The following is a 16734-nucleotide window of genomic DNA, read 5'->3' on the forward strand; positions in this document are numbered from 1 at the left end:
TTGCCCTCCCTCTCTCCAGCCCCAGCCGTGAGTCAGTGGGCACTAACCCTCCTGAACTCTGCCTCGGTCTGGGAGTCTGGCAGCAAGGAGACAGCTGCCAGCCCCTTCTCAGCATCCCTCTGTGCCAGGGCTATTCCCAACTGTGGGGAAGAAACCACAGCACACACAAGAAGTGAAGAGCGAGTTTTACTTCAGTAACCGAGAGAAGCTGTACAAAGGTTTTTTTTCCCCCTGAGCCACCTGGGGCAAGGGTGGATTTTTTCTTTTTTTTTCTTTTTTTTTTTTGTTTTGTTTTTTTTTGTTTTTTTTTTGTTTGTTTTTTTTTTTTTTTTTTGTTTTGTTTTGTTTTGTTTTGTTTTTGTTTGTTTGTTTTGTTTTGTTTTGTTTTTGCAATAGACTCAAAAGAGCAGAATAAAAAGTTTGACACATTCGCAAAGTCAGTGCTGAAACCAGCCAGGTCCCAGGCAGCCGAGAACTGCGTGTGTGCCCCTGCTCACAGCCCTTCTGCTGTCCCCAGACCCCTTTCTGGACAATCCTGAAGCCATGCTTCATCACCTGCACCTTGCTCTGGACAAGCATCCTTCAGCCCACCCTGGAGTGGTGGAGGCCACCCCAGCCTGCCCCACTCCTTGGCAAGGAGGGAGCCCGTGGGTGAGGAAGGGGCTGCACCACTGCTGCTGCAGCCTGAGGACCTTGCAGTGCTGCAGACCAGGCTTTCCTGGCAGCCTCTGAGGCCTTGGCCATGCATTGGAGAAGAGGTGTGGGAAGGAAAACTGGCTCCAGCCTGTGCCAGACCCATAGGGCAGTGGGGACCCACATGTCAGCCCTGGCTCCAGGGGTCACTGCCCCACTGGGAGTACTTATACACTGCTGCCCAACATGCCCCAAGGACGATGATCACTCCCAGATGGCAAACAGGGCCTGTCCAGACTGCCAAGGGGGAATGGGGTTCATGAAGCACCGGCCCATCAGCATCCCATGCAGCCACAAGTGCAGCAATGAGTGCTGCCATCCCAAGGCTGCCTCCTTGTTGCTGGCAGCCACAAGGCTGTTTCCCCAAAGGGTTGCTGGTGCCAAAGTGGAGCTGGGGAAGCAGGCAGCAGCAGCACACACAGGAGCCCATGCTCAGCTTGCTGCAGGGCAGGGAGGAGCTGGATTGCCCCAGGTCCTTGTAAAAGCCTCTTTTCCCCAGAATGCAGTGCCTACAGGAAATGGCTGAGTTTCTGTTTGTTTTTTTTTTTTTAAACAGTTCTCAAAAAGCATCAAAAGTAGCCCCAAAAAAACCTCCCTGGTGGTCAGCTCAATCTGGTACTAAAAAGTGCAAAACTGTATCACAAAAACTGTTCAAAAGTTGTAAGAAAGCGGGGAGGGTGCAGAGGTGACTGAGGTGGCAGGGAGGGGACCAGGTGCCATTGCCCTGGCTTCCCTGGCCACCAGCCCCAGAAGAGGGGACAGGTTAGGACTGGCCCCCTCCCATCTACCCCCATGGCACGACGGAGCTGGAGAAGAAGCAGCCGCTGGCTTCGTTTTGCTGCAATTTTGTCTTTTTTTTTTTTAAAACCATTGAAGAATTGAGGCCAGCAGGTGGGTTTCAGTTGTTCCCCTTTCCCGGGGCAGAAGAGTAGGTCCTGCAGCCAAATGCAGGACAAGGAGGGGCAGGAACAAGTCTGATGGGGCCGATGGTGCGGGCAGCTCCTGCAGGCAAGGACCAGGGACTGTCCTGCTCTGCCATCATCTCCGGTGGATGGGCCGTGGCCCTGCATGGCTGGTGCTGGCGGCTGCAGAAGGGCTGTCACCCCCTCTAGCTTGTGCCGCAAACAGACGGACACATGCAGGGTCTCGGCAGGCACACGGCCTCCACCCCCCTGCTGGGGGGGCAGGAATGGAGCTGCAGCGCAGGCGGCTGATGCCCCTCCCTTAGGACTTCTGGGGGTGGCTGGGGCGGCCAGTGCGCTCTGAGACATTGCGCTTCACCTTGGTGGCCGTGCTGGAGGGCTCTGCGTTGAGCGAGGGGCTGGAGCGGGACTTTTTCAGGCCATCATCCTCCCCACCCGCTGTGTCAAACAGGGTGGACTCAAATGCTGCCAGGTCCTCGGAGCCAGCCTTCAGCTTAGCCCGCAGCAGCATGGCGTAGGTGCCATAGCGGGATTTCTGGGAGGCACAGTGCAGCAGAGAGAGAGGTTGGCAAGCTGGGTACTGTCCCCTGCACAGCATCCCCATGTCAGGGGGTGCTCGTGGCCCCACCCATCCCAGCCAGCATCCCAGGGCAGGGGAATGCTTGTGACCGTGGCAATGACACAGTGCAATTCATCTGACAGGGATGGGTTGGACCCATCGCTCAGAACGGCCAAGCAGGCAGGGGCAGAGGGCCTGAGGGTAGAGGGGGGTATCTCCCAGCTCACCTCAAACTCCAGGTACTCTTCCTTCTGCTTTAGCTCCTCATACTCCTTGCCCTTCACCTTCTTCTCAGGCAGTGAGGAGCGATGCTCCAGCAGCTCTGCTGACATTGTCTTGAACTTGGTCTCGTGGTTCTTCACCTGCTCCTCCTGAGGAAGGGTGACACCATGTCAGTGCCTTGGTCTATCCCCCTGGTAGTGTGAGCTGGCCAGGGACAGAATAGGTTTTTCCCCTTATAGGTCCAGCCAAGATCTCAGCTGCTGTTCCTGGGTTTGATTTTTTTTTTCTAAATGGCAGGCAAAATCATAGGCCCTTGGGGGCTGTCTGCTCTCACCTTGTGGAGGGGCTGACTGCAGTCTTAAAGCAGAAGAATTTAATCCCTCTAAAACTAGGCTGGTGGTTTTTTTAAATCCTTTCTGCTCTATGAATATCTGCCCTGGCATGCACGAGTGCCAGCTAATCCCCCCAGCCAGTTGCCTTTCAAGGTCCCTGGCAGGACCCTGCAGGTTGTGGTGTGGGACCATGTTCTCTTCCATGGTCTAACTATTGCTTGACTCCGGTCCCCACTGCCGGGAACAAGACCTCACTGTCTGCCCACAACCTCAGTACCCCTTTGCTCTGTGAATCCCTCGGCCCTGCACCTCACTGGGAGGCAGTGGGGAGCATGGCACCACACAGGTCCCTCCACAGGGGAAAGTGCCACTGGGAGACCCAGGGGGTTTGTCCCACACCATGGCCCACCTGGGACAGCCTGGTGCACGAGCTGGGCAGCAGCGGGCGGCTGAACTTCTTCTGGGAGCCAATGGCTGCGGGGAAAGGGGGCGCAGAGAACATGGCTGCCACCACATTGATGCGTGTGATCCACGAGTGCATCTGTTCCGGGTTCCTAAGGAAAAAAGCCATACCACAGATGGGCTGTCTGTGCCAAAGACAGAGAGATCTGCCCTGCAGACAAGATCCAAGTCCCCGAGACCTGGCCCTGGCCAGCCATGGCACCCGGGACTCTGCCCCCAGCAATCCTGTGCCCAGCAGGGTAAGAAGAAGAGAAGCTGAGCAAAGCTCAGCACTGACACCGGGTCCCTTTCCTTCCAGAAAGGGCCAAGACAGGAGAGAGCAACGTGGCCCTAAGCCCCACCCTACCCCCCAGTCAGACGAGCCCTTGCGTCCCAGCGTGGGGCCCAGCCAGTGATCCTGAGGGACTCACTGTGCTTGGAAGAGGAAGACTCTCCAGTCAGCTGTCCTGAGGTAGAAGACATTGGGTCGCTTGCTGTAGTCAGACGCCCGCGTGGCAAGCGAATGGTGGATGCTAATAGCATTCTTCAGCTCCTCTTCTGCCAGCGCCTTCCCTGGCTTATACTCCTCCTGCAAATCATGGGGAGTTTCAGAGCCAGCTCAGGGATGCAGCCCACCATGAGTCAGCTCTGTGAGGTTTCAGGTACTGCAGATTAGCACTGGCAGTGGCAGGTCTTAGAGACCACCCTCCACCAGCCAGCTGCGGGCTCTGCTTCCAACTCATCCTACCCCCCTGGGGAGAGGCTGCACAACCTGGGTGCATTGGCTTGGCAATAACACAGGGGCTGTTCCCCACTGCCCACAGCTGGGCAGCATGTATGCCTGCAGGGAACTGGATGTCCAGCCCAACCTCCCACCCAGGGCAAAGACCCCACTGCCCCCTGACTCCCCAGCCAAGCCCCCTGCATGCAGGGCTCTCAGTCAGCAGCTGCTTTCACTGCTCAGGCTGAGCCACCCTGGGAACAGGGATGCCACCAGATCCCCAAGCAATGGCTCAAGCATGCATGGTGCCAAGTTTGCTTAGGCTATGGTTTGCAATGCTGTTTCCTGGAGCCCCTCTCACAGCTGTGGAGACTGCCATGACCCACCCCCTGGGCTGGAGACAATCCCTCTCCCTGGTGCCAACACAGGTGGCTCTGCTGCCGCCTACCTTCTGCAGGTAGAGAATCATCCCCTTCAGGATGGCATGGAAGGGCTTCCAGCCTCGCTTCCCTCGGGGTGCTGCCGGGGAGGAGAGAGCAGCTCAGACATCATCCTCGGCATTTAGTGGGGGGAAGGCAACCCCCATCTTCCTCCAGCCGGCTCTGCCACGACGCACGTCCCCCCACCCCCGGGACGGGCAGCACGCCAGGACTGTCCCCGCGCACCTGAGCCCGTGCCGGCCGCGTGGCTGGCAGATGGTGCTGCTGGCAGGGGGCCGCCTGCCGCCTCCCGGGGCCAGCCCGCTGCGCTCCCGCCTCGCTGCTTGTGCTAGGATGCACCACTGCCTCCCCGCTCAGGGCGGGGGACGAGGCGGTGCTGCCTGCCAGGTAATGCTGGCTTTGGAGGGCGGCTGCATCTAATCAGATCTAGGCGGCATTAGATGGCCAGGGCTTAGAGGGGATTTTATTGGGAATACGGTGAACATGCCTGGCAGTGCCCAACCAGCAGCAGCCTACTGTGTGTCTTGTTTATCACAGCACAGGACACCTTCCTCCATCCCTGCAATCCTGTGGCACCCCGGGAATCCCACCCCAGCCCACCTCCCTGCCTGAGCCTTTTCCAGTGCTTTGGGCAGGGGCTGCTCTGCCCGTCTGCTTGGCCTCTGCCTGGCCCTGATGGTGGGGGCAAATGGGCAGGGAGAAGCTTTCCAGCTCCCCAGCCTGAGGGCTGAATTATGCCTGGCACATACAGACAGAGAGGACACAGGGGGCTGATGCTGAAGCCTGGCATGATGCTACCTGCTACCATTAGACATCATACAGTGACTCCCGCCCTGCTTAGCTCTGTTTAGTTTCTAGAGCTCACTGGTGCCCTCTTGCCCCAAGTGCCTCCCACGGGCTCCCCGGCACCTACTTTTCTTGCAGTCAGGATCAGCATGGATCTTGCGGACTAACAGCCCGTGCTTGTAGGTGGCAATGCTGGAGTCCTGGGAGAAGTCCAGAAAGGGGTTACTGCAGCTGCTGATGCGCTTGATGGATTTTGGGTTGGGGTCTGCCAGTTCCGAGAGGGACTTTCTCAGCTCCTCCTCATCTCTGACAATCACAAATTTGGGTGGGGAAAGAGTTTGTTACTTTGCTGGGGACAGCAAATACCAAGTTCCCCACTGGCTGTTCCAACTTTAGGCCTGGCTTCTGAAAGGGAAGCCAGGAGAAGCAGGCCAGGATGAGCAGTCTCCCACCACCACTGGTGAGCATCCCAAACCCAGCCATGCCCATGTGCCCCTGTCCCTCTAGGCAGCTGAGGTGATGCCTGGCCCCTCAAAAGACAGGGCATTGCGGTGTCTGCTGCCAATTCAGGGTGGGGCACCTGCCTGCCCCAGGGAATGAGGAGCCCTTTTTTTGGCCAGGGATGGGACTGACACCAGCCAGGTTGGTAAGCCAGGAGCCATGGAGGAGCAGCACCCCAGGGCTTGGCATTACCAGGACTCCCCAGGCCATGGTGTACAGGCTTACAGGTCACCAGCTGGTCGGAAGAAGGGTTTAGAATGGAACTGACCCACAAAGAGAGACCCAGGCTGTGGTCCCCTCACCTTCAGGGTGGCAGCCAGACTATGGGGCCCCAAGCCAGAAGTGAAGGGGTGCAGGGAGACTGTGGTGGGAAGGCCTCGGGCAGTACCAGTTGAGGGCAGGAGCAGGCGTGGGCAGTATGTAGGCAGCTCTCTCCCACCAGGCCACGGCCCCTCGCTGTGGGCAGGCTGCACTGGTGCTGCTCCCCCCAGCCTGCACGAAGATGTGGGAGCCCAGAGCTGCTGCCTCCCCCCTCCCTCAGCCACTCGCTGCTAATTAAACCCCTCAGCATCTGCCGGCGTCTCCATGGCAGCGGCCGAGTGCATCGCTCAGCGCTGGGTACCACTGGGCTGATTAATCCCTGCAGCGCAGGCGCTGCCGCTTCTGCTGCTGGAGATGGCAGCTGTGGGCGAGGGTGCGGGCACCCTGAGGGGCCCCGGCACAGCCACAGCACCCCCAGAGCCTGCCTACTCCCACCACGGGCATGGCCACCAAGACACAAATCCACACCAAAGCCACAGGAAGCTGGCCTCAGCTGGCTTTTTCTCAGCATGCTGGGAAAGGTGTTGCAGCCCCAGCCCAGTCCATCCCAAGCTCCCTCTCCTTCCCAAATCATCACGGGGGCACCTGCACTGCAGCATCATGGTTCGTGGGGCCTCTGGGGCTGGGTGGCCTCACTGCCTGCCCAGCGCCGGGCGGCAGCACCTCCCGTGGGGGTACTTACATGGCCCACTGCAGCTTCTCGTTCTTGATGGAGCCGTACAGTGCCTGCAGAGAGAAGAGCGGGGGGGTCAGCAGGAGAGTGGTGCCAAGATGGGGGGCTGCTCCAGGGAACAGAGAAGGCGCACCAGACTGGCTCAAGGGTACTGGAGGTTAAGGTAATCCCCCGTCAGTTTGTCCTGATCCAGCCCTGTCCTGGCTGGACTAGCTGGTGGACCTTGTTTTAGGGCTAATGACATCACTGTAGATACTGCTTCTCCTGGGCACCATGGGACCTGCAACCCCAAGCACATCCCAGGCATGGTGCTGGGGATGGGCCTGGCATTTTCTCCTTTCTTTCCCTTCCACTCTACCTCCCTGTGACAGTGCCACAGCATTAGCAGCATAATGGTGAGGCACATCAAACATTTCCAAGTGCTTGGGAAAGCTGTTTCTCCCCACTACAAGGTGTTCCAGGCTGGTAAAAGCAACAGCATTCAGGAGGCCTGAGTCCAAGGAGAGCAAGCTTTTGGGATGGACTTTGATGGTCCTTGCCTTCACCCCGCTCAGTGGGACCTCAGTCTGCTCCAGGGCCCTCAGCAGCTTCATGACACAACAGACCATAGCCAGCAACCCTGCTGCTGTCAGCTACCTGCCCTGGGCTAGCAGAGATGGGCTCATGGCAGCACCCAGCACTCCCCAGCAATGCATTGCTCTCGCAGGAGCACACTTCAGCTTTGGGACAGACTTCAGCATGGCACTGGCAGAGACCCTGGCATGCTGTCATTCATGAGGCCCCCAGAGGACCTTGTGGCTGGTCAAGGCAGGGTAGGCTGTTGCTGCTTGGAGTGGTTGTGGCCTGGCCCTACCCCTCCCCAGCACCCTCAAGGACCTTTCCTTCCTTGGGGACCCAAACACCACCAAGCTGAACAAAGCAGGACCCAATGCCCGTACTTCAGCACAGGAGCAAGACAAGCCTGCCTGCAGCAGGATGCTCCAGGGCCCTGCTCCCAAGTGTTTGTTCGGTCCAAGCTGGGTGCAAGCCAGTTCTGCAATCAGGGAGGCTCCAGAGAGGGTTTCAACACAGTGCTCACAGAGGGCCTTGGAGCACGATCTGGAAGGCATCATCCTCGGAGGAAAATAATTGAGTCTTGCACAGGCTGTTCATGCAGCTGTCAACATCCATCACTGGGCTGGAGACTGCTGCTGAGAGATCTTGCTGGTGGCTGAGAAAGTACAACTGGAGGCGTGTAGGAGCCTAGGAATGCTGGCCAGCACACAGGCCCCAGCGGTGTCTGGGGAAGGGACATCCATCACTCCCAAGAGGCACAGCAGCCAGGACGGAGCAGGAACGTAGCTCCTCTTGCACTTTCCTGCTGAGGAAATGCTGGCAATAGCACCAGTTTGTTTCTCAGAGGAGGGAAGGGATTGTCCTAGTCTAGCAGGCAGAAACTAGGGTTCAGTTGTCTCCTGGGAAGGCAGGATGCCTATAGAAGGGTTATGGCCTCAGAGCCTGAGAGAAAATTTGACTCCAGCCCCATTCACACAGCCCCAGTGTTGGAGGGGCAGGATGCTGAGTTGTGAGCAGGAGGTACCCATCAGTGGGCTGGTAGCAAGAGGAGAAGAGAGACTTAAAGAAGAGCCTGGAGGGAAAAAAACAATCCAAAGCCTTGCAGAACATAACCTGGGAGTGGAGCAGGGGGGTAAGCAGGCATCTCAGAGCAATGTAGATGATAAGGAGTCACCATGGGAAACAGAAGGGAAGGGATCTTACTCACTGCCACGGATGCAGCTGAAAAATGCCGAAAACCAATGGACACAAAAAGGAGACTAAAAAAAACGGCACAAAGAAGTGGGGACTGGAAATGGCAGAAAAGCACCTTGGAAAGAGTGGGCAGAATGGGACACATGGCTTGGCTTCTACCTGGCTCAGTGGCAATACAGAGAGGTGTCATCTCCCTGCCCCCAAGGAAGGGAGATGTGAGCCAGCTGAGCTGGGATTTTGGAGGGCAGGGCAAGGTGCAACACTGGAGAGGACCCCAGCCCCATGCAGGGCTTGCAGGAGGATTGCTGCTAAATGCAGAGTGAATGAAGTGATACCAGAAGATGCTCGAGGAGTAATTCTGGATGGCACATTGCCGGATAACAGCCTGGCAGAGTACTGCATTACAAAAACCTGGGCTCTGTCGGCGAGTAATTCAAAGGCTGAACAGCCTTGCGGCTTTCAAAAGCTCCAGCTGCCCTGCTACAAGCCCTGACAGCATGCCACCAAGCCCGTGTCCAGCAGGGGCTGCCAAGTACCCCAACTCAGAGTCAGGGAGCAGGGCTTGCTCAGCACTCCTGTGCAGGGAAACAGTGAGAAGCAAATAGGGAGACTGTGGGGATTGAGAGGACAATGCAAAGCTTTATGTCTACACTTAAATCCTGCCAAGACTCTGCTTGGCTAAACGCCAACCCCAGCCAACACCGATCTCAGAACAAAGCTGGTGGACTCAGCCCAGGTCTTAGCTGAGAAGATGCACTCCAGCCACAATGCCCACCCTGCTGTTCTGGTACTGTACCAGAACAACTGCCCGTCAGTCCACTGAACTCTGTGCTCTTTGGTGTACAGACTGTTTCTGCTGGGGAAGCACAGGATATGCAGGCTCCTGAAGCCTAACTCACAACCATGTCAGCAGAGACCAGAGACACTAAACCAGCAGGTCCCTCTCTCCAGGTTCTCTTTGCTCTGTGGTTTGATTCCTCCTGGGCCGAATGGACAGCACCTTTTGGTATCTCTGCGCTTGCAAGCACTGCCCAAGAGAAAGCTGGGCACTGGCCAAATGCCACTATGGACGACCCCAAGCATGATTGGGGTTTTTTGCCATTGTTGGGTTATGAGCTCACTGCTGCAGCATGCCAGGCCAGCCAGCCAGCTCTGCCCTAGACATGCGCAATACTGAAGAGACCTAGGAATATACTGTCCCAGTGGGATTTCTAACTGAATCAACAACATCTTTCTTTGGTGCCCTCACTCCCAAAAAGCAGGCTGAGAGGATGTCCTGGAGTCCTGCTATAGCAAATGTCTCAAGGAGAGGTGAGGGGCTGCACTGGGCAAGAGGCAGGTGGCTCTGATGCTCCGGCCCAGCCATAGTGCCAGCCCTGCTGGGGACAGCCCTATGTGAGCAGGGCAAGGAGAAGACAGCCCCCTTCAACTCCTCAGCTCAGACCAGACTAGAGACAAGATTCAGTGGTGGTTTGGGGAGCTGGGTAACAAGCTGGCCTGGACACAGCTTTGGCACAGGATTGTACTGAGGGCTGTAACCCAGCACTCAAGTAACAGATGAAGGTTAATGCAGAAATTTAGGCATCTGGATAAAGGGTTTAACCCTATCTGGAGTGCCTCTTTTATGCATCATAACTCTTACAGACACAGTCCCTTTCCACTCTGCTAGTTCCTGTGCTAAACAACACAGTGCTCAGCTCTCTGCGCAGCAAGATGCCCTGTGCATGTCAAGGCTCCCCTTCCTCTTGCCAGACCTGTGACCATCCACGGGTGCATGACATTCTTCAAGACAGACTTCACAGCCACCAAACACCCTCCCTGCAGTCATTCTCCCTCTCTCTGTGCATGGCAGCATTTCAATACGAGAGGTCAATTGCTGGCTTTCCCCAACTTTTCCTTAGCAAAATATCTTCTCTACACCCAGCCACAAAGCTCTGTGAGGTCCCCCAAGCACACAGACCCCCCCAGCTCTGCAGATACAAACAGCAGGGTCAGATCAGGGCTGTACGTTAGATGGAACTGTACCTATGTTGGGTCACTAATTCACCTTGGCAGCCCCCCCTACACCGTCACTGCCTCTACAGCACGCACAACCCATGCTCAAGAACAACTCATCACCTGGCACACACCAGCCCCTGCTGCGCACATCCCGTGTGTCCCTCCTCCCCTCCACTGCAGAGGGGCTCCAGTGTGCACAGAGCAGAGTGACTTGGGAACAGACTTTTTTCCCTGTAGAATAGGCTGCCACTGGGACAGTGTCCTGTGCATCACCTTCCACCCTGCTGCAGTCAGTAATGGACAGCTGCCTATCCCAGCCCCATACTTTCAACTCAGTAACATCTAAGCTGCACCAATCTCTTTTAAAATATTTAAAACCTTCCTTGCCCAGGCAACTATTACTCCCAGGACAGCAGACCCCTCTATCCCTCCCAGCACAGCCCCACAGCGCGGGAAGCAGCGACCGAGCATCTCCCAACTGCATGTTTCCAACCGAGTGCGTCACAACTTAATGCTGCCCCCAGACCGTACTGCGCTATGACAGCATCGCGGCTCGGCACGGCCCCGATGGCCCCACCGGGTTTGTTCTGGCCACGGGGGCGGCCCAGGTAGCTCTGGGGTACCCCTGCCTGCTCTGCCCTAACCTGCCTGAGAGGAGGGGGACGATGTAGACTCTTCTCCCGCTGCTACACCAGAGCAAGGCACCCAACCGAGGCAGGACGCGCCCAGAGACAGCCTGTTCGCTTCTTCCCACCCAGGACCGATGCGCACCAGCCTAACATCTCCAAAACGGATGTCGGCTCACAGCGAGCAAGCTCTTGGCAGTAAAAAGCCCTTTTTTGTCCAGGCTGCCACTCCTTTCTCTCCAGCTCCGCTCGGCTGGGAGCCGGGGCTGCGGCGCTGTCCCTCCGCGCTGCCTTGCGGCTTTCCCCGCCGCCCAGCTGGGTGCCAGTCTGCCCTGGCCGGGCTGGCACGGCACGGCACGGCGCAGCTCAACCCTTGGCAGGGAGCCCGCAGAGCTTGTCACTTATGCTAAGCTGGAGGGCTGGTCCCAGCGGTACGGCTCTGTCCTGGATTCCTCTTGCAGCGATGTTTTCGAGCAAGCGTTGCTGTCAGACCACGGTAAGCGGCGCAATGTCACCCAGGTCTTGCCGCGCTCCCGCAACCCCTGTGCTCGGGGTCGGATGCGGGAAGGACGGCAGGGCTGGGGAGGGGATCCTCGGGCGGAGGGGCGGGCTGGTGGGGGCCCGGCTCCGCAGAAAGCAGGCAGGAGAGGGAGATGGGGCTGGCTGATCGCTACATCCATACCAGGGCTGAGGCTCTTCCAGCGGGCAGGACGGCGGCTGTCCGGGCACGTCCGCCTGCCCATGTCCCCGCCGGGGCGCAGAGCGCTGCGCATCCCTCCGCGGAGCCACCCGCTCCCCCGGCCCGCCGCTTACCGGCTTCTTCTTGCGACGGTTCTGGAGGCGGCTGACCACCAGGTCGGTGTAGAGCACCGGCTTGAGAGTGCGGGAGCGCTGGGGCCAGCCGTAGCAGAAGGTCTCCGCGCCGCGGTAGTTGCGCCCGTAGCGCACCGAGCACATGGAGCGGGACCGCATGCGCCCCGCGCTGCTGTTGATGCTGTTGACGCCGATCATCCTGCCGCCGGCGGCGGGGGGCGGCGGGGCGCCCGGCGGGACGCCCGGCGGCCCTGCCCTGCCCTGCCCTGCCCGGCCCTGCCCTGCCGCCGCGGCCGCTCCGCCGCCGCCGCCTGTTGAAGCGGGGCCGGGCCGGGCCGGGCTCGGCGGCGGCTCCCGACAGAGGCGGGCCCGCCCCGCCCCGCCCGCCGCAGCCAATGGCGACCCGCGGCAACCGGCCGGGCCGGGCCGGGCCGAGCCGAGGGGCTGGCGGCAGGCACCCCACCCGCGGGGACGGCATCTCACCCGCGGGGACACATCCCACCCGCGGGGACGGCATCTCACCCGCGGGGACACATCCCACCCGCGGGGATAGATCGCATCCGGGGGGACGGCATCCCACCCGCGGGGACAGATCCCACTCGCGGGGACAGCATCCCTGGTGCTAATGCCACGCGAGTTGATGGAGCTGCCCCCGCTGCATCAGCTGGCCGTCCCTGCCTCCTCTCCGCGGAGGTCCAGCAGGTGGCTGGACCCTCCTGGGCTCTTGTGGGGCTGCGGTGGTGGCATCTCCTGGGCTCCAGGGGCTGGGTGGCATCTCCACTCGGTTCCATCTGGGCAGGCTTCAGAGCTGCTGCTGCAGCCCTGTCCACCCCAGAGACCTATAAAGCTGGTAGGAGATGGGCCCAGTGGAGATGTGCTCAGACCTTCCATCTTCAGTGCCCACCCCAAGCTTAACACTCCTGCCTGTCCCTCCCAGGTCAGGCAGTAGCTAGAGCCACCCAGCTGGTTACAGGCAGGACGGAGATGCTTCAGGCAGCTGCTCCTGTGAAGATGCAAAGAGCTGGGCATCCTTGCAGAAGGCGAGGATCGATGCGTAATTTAGTTAGGCTTGACTGAGCAGGAGAGGCAGCCAGTGGAGAGGGGGAAATTTTCCACTCTATCCTAACTGCTTGGCATAGGATCACTGGGCACAACTTGTGAGGGAGGGGGCATGGGTGCCTGGCACATCAGATATGTTGGGCTGCCCCTGAGGCTGGGGGGAGCCAGGGGAGCCAAGGGAGCCAGGGCAGGGCGGCATATTGCTCCCAGGGGAAACAGAAAAAAAAAAATAGCCCAAGGGATTAGACTGAGCAAGCGTTTCTGTGATTATAGCTCAGAGGTGGGAGCCAGGGCTTTCTTCCCACATTGCTAATCACTTACCCAGCACTCTGAGCGTCTGAGCCCTGCTGTTGTGCCTCCAAGCTGGAAGGTGGGGGCCCATCCTACCTTCCTCCCCCGAGGACCCGACTGCATTGTCAGGCTTAATTCATTAACATCTGTGACGTGCTCTGGGCTTCTAGGCTGGAAGGCAGCACAGATTTGCCTCATTCCTGCAATTGCTAAGCAGTGACGGGGAGAAATGGGGCCTGATTTAGTCCTACTGCTTTTCTGCCAGCCAGTAAAGCACAAGGTTAAACTAAAAGAGTAAGGAAGATGGGGATGAGCTAAGGCTCCACAAAGTGATCAATCTTGTAAAGGTCAAATCCACATCTGAAATATAACAGACAACCAGCAACAGTGAGTGAAACCCCAGGGGGCCTGGGCTAAAATCGCACTGTCAAGAGAAAAGCAACATCTCAAGAGCTAACCAAAATACCACTAATTCCAGGATGACCTGCTTCACCTCCTTCCTTCTGAATGGGCAGTGCCTTCATACGGCCACAGGAGTTCAGGTCCAAGCCTGCAGATGCGGGCATCTTCAGGCATGGCATTACATGGGTTCTTATATCCCTGGCATGGCTCCATGCCTGAGGGAGGGAGGGCAGCCGTTTCTGCAGAGTATAGTTCTCCAGAGGAGCTTCCAGAGCCACAGGAAAGGGTTTCCAGCAGCAGTGCCAGTAAGGCATCACTGCCTTAGCTCCAGCAGCAGTGCTGTGCACGGTATGGTGAAGCACTGTCAGTGAGGGGGATGTGGTGCTCAGCTGTGAAAGCTCTTAAAGTGTTTTCACTGCTTCTGCATAAAACTGGGATTGTTTACATGTATTAGCTAGTAGCAGATAAAGTTCTCATCTGACTCAAGCTGCCACAAGCTCTCAGGCATCACGCTGTGTTTGTCTTGGGACTCCCCCTGCAGCCAGAGACAAGAGGAGTGCTTAGGCTCCCTGTGGGTCTATTCCTGATGGTGTCCCCAGAGTCAAAGGGGACAGCAGCCTTGTGCCCCTGCAGCCACCTAGGTCCTGTCTTGCTGCCCCCATTCCCGGGTGGTGAGATTCCCTGTGGATGACAGCCACTTCCAGCCCTCCAGCTTCGAAGTTCGTGCTGTAGCAGCCTGCACTATCTACCTAGGCAGGCTTGGAAGAGCCCCCAGGACCTTTCTTCTGTGCTGCTGGAGCTGCCCAAGACCTAGCCTTGAGCTTTGGGAAGCTTCTGCAAAGCCTGCCAGCCCTTCCTCTCTCCTGCTACCCTTAGGAAATGCGTGTGCTCCTGGAGCACTAAAATTAGCCAGACAGCTGTGTGGCACGCCTGCACAGGAGCCTCAGTCCCCAAGCACAGCCCGCCAGCTAGGTCTGCCAAGGAGGCAGCATCCTACCCAGGGTAACAGGGCTAGTGAGCCTGTCCCCATTTGTCTGCTCCTTCAGCCTGTGTGGGGACCAGAGCACCAAGCAGCCAAAAGCACTGGGCAGAAGGGAAAGAGGGTCTTCTCTGGTTGACCCTGGCAAAGGCTGCCCAAGAGAGGCACAAGCCCTCCTTGCCAGTCCTCCCCCTGGCACAAGCCAACAGTACTTTCCCCATCTCACCTGCCCTGCGGCCCCACTCCGCCTTGCACAGGCAGGAGGTTCCCCAAGTGGAATGGTGTTTCAGGTGAGGAGCTGCAGCCTGCCCCATGTGAGGTTTCTCACACTGCCTTTTACTCCCCCTTCCCAGCATGGCTCCTGTACAGAGGCGGCTGAAAAGCGGCGGTGGGAAGCACCGCAGCTGCAGAGGGAACAGGCCATTTTTAGCAGAGCAGCCTCCCAGCTGCTGGGCCGCGGGCAGAGCTGTGCGGGGCTGTGCTGCAGCACTGCAGCCTCCCCCACTCCCTTACACCCAGCAAAGGTCTTGGCCCCTGCCTATAAGAGAAAGCCTGTAGCTTTGTGGCACTTCCTCACTATCCTATTTCCCAGTGATCTGACGGGTAACTTGATCTCACGTGTTTAAACTGCTGGTACTTTTAGGGGTGAAGTTTAACAGGAATAGGGCAATGCCTCAAGTGCAGGTAGCCCACTGTGGGGCACCAGGGGCTGAAAAGGGCATGCACTAAGGGGTCTGTGGAGCTTGGATACTCCAAAGTGCAGCAGCACTGAAGGGCAGGGGTTCAGGGTCCACATTTTGGATGTTTCCATCCATTTTGGGTGCTTAAAGCCTTTTCTGGAGGTGGGTTTAAAATGATAGGAGAATTTTTCCTGAGTAACTCCTTTTACTGGCGAAGCGTGGGCTGAGAGGGAGGACAGCCCTACTGAGAACTGCTGGTAACCCCTTAATGATGGGGTGAGCGACACAGCCAGGAATAGACCCACAGAGGCTGAAAAGGGAGCTCAGCTTTTCACCCTCTGTTGCCTTTTTTCCTCAACCACCTCCCCCCATTGTGGCTCCAGCACCCTGTGGGAACCCATTTTCCACATCATGAGTATTTTCCAACTGTAGCGCTTCACCAACAGCAACGGTTTCTGCCTGGCAGACCCCATGGGATCTAAGCCTATTCCCAGGGTCTAAGACAGGGAGACAGCAGCGCAGAACACACTCCTGAGAACAGGCGATGCCAGAGAAGGACAGCAGTCCAAGGCCAGAGGTGCTTGCTTAACACTGCCCTCCCTGGCCAAGTCCCTCTGGGATTAGGGTTAGGCAGGGAGAAGGCAGGATACCCTCAGTCACACCAGTGTGGTGAGTTCCCAGCTTCGAGACTTTAACCTGCAGCCCACCATCCCCACTTCCATGCCTTGCCCATGTCACCTCTACCACCAGAGATGGCTTCAGTCCCAGGGCCTGGCCAAAGCTTTGGGCTCCAGTGCTTCAGGGAGTCAGAAAGGGCTGAGTACCACTGTGATGATGCCATGAAGGATGGCTGCAGTTGGGCAAACCAACCTTAGCAAGTTGCCCCACGTCTGTGAGAGTAGGCTCCCTTGCCTGTGATACCGGCACAGCAAGAGCAGTGAGGGAATCAGGATCCCAACCAGAGCTCCGGTGTTCCTCTGGGGAAACAGGACAGCCCATGTTCCTCTCAGCAAGGCAGGGGGAAAACTGTAGGCCCAGGGACCACCACTGTTCTTGCATGTTAATGCATCTTGCATTCATAGCATCCCAGTGTGATCCAAGTGTGATTCATAGTATCCCCATGTGATCCAGCCCAAAGCTCTCACTTTTGCTCCTCCTGCTTGGCTGGCCAGCGAGAACAATTGAATTTACCTTGAGCAAATCCTTGGGGAAGTCAGTGCCTCCATTGAGTCCCTCCAAGTTGCCAATGAAGTCAGAGCAGGACATTCTCTTCCCAATATTCTGGGGGAACCAGGGGGAGAGAAATGTGGGGGTTACCTTTGGGACAGAGATCAATAGTGGCTGGAGCAGGTCCCACAGCCCAGGAACAGACACCCATCTCTGCAGAGGGGTGAGGGACCAGCCAGGTATCAGGGAGGCTGCTTGCAGGTATGGGGAAGCTGCTGTCTTTACACAGACTCCAAGAATTTGAAATAGTCTCCCCACTCCCGATGGCAGCTGGTTTTGGAGTCTCATTCCCACCTTC

At 57.8% G+C, this 16734-nt stretch overlaps 1 protein-coding gene across 2 annotated transcripts in view; it reads right to left on the reverse strand.

Moving 5' to 3' along the window:
- Nucleotides 1-346: 346 nt before the first annotated feature.
- Nucleotides 347-16734, reverse strand: part of PSD (pleckstrin and Sec7 domain containing) — a 45566-nt gene continuing 29178 nt past the window's right edge. For both annotated transcript variants that reach the window (XM_017806965.1, XM_017806964.1), the window contains 8 exons: nt 16401-16490; nt 6622-6665; nt 5245-5423; nt 4340-4410; nt 3602-3759; nt 3139-3283; nt 2403-2546; nt 347-2151 (listed from right to left, as the gene is read on the reverse strand). In XM_017806965.1, the coding sequence (XP_017662454.1) occupies nt 1918-2151; nt 2403-2546; nt 3139-3283; nt 3602-3759; nt 4340-4410; nt 5245-5423; nt 6622-6665; nt 16401-16490 (1065 nt within the window). In that variant the 3' untranslated portion in view covers nt 347-1917. The remainder of the gene's footprint in view (nt 2152-2402; nt 2547-3138; nt 3284-3601; nt 3760-4339; nt 4411-5244; nt 5424-6621; nt 6666-16400; nt 16491-16734) is intronic.

This window comes from Lepidothrix coronata, unplaced genomic scaffold (assembly GCF_001604755.1).
Source record: "Lepidothrix coronata isolate B3197 unplaced genomic scaffold, Lepidothrix_coronata-1.0 Scaffold17, whole genome shotgun sequence".
In the NCBI taxonomy this organism is placed as follows: Eukaryota; Metazoa; Chordata; class Aves; order Passeriformes; family Pipridae; genus Lepidothrix; species Lepidothrix coronata.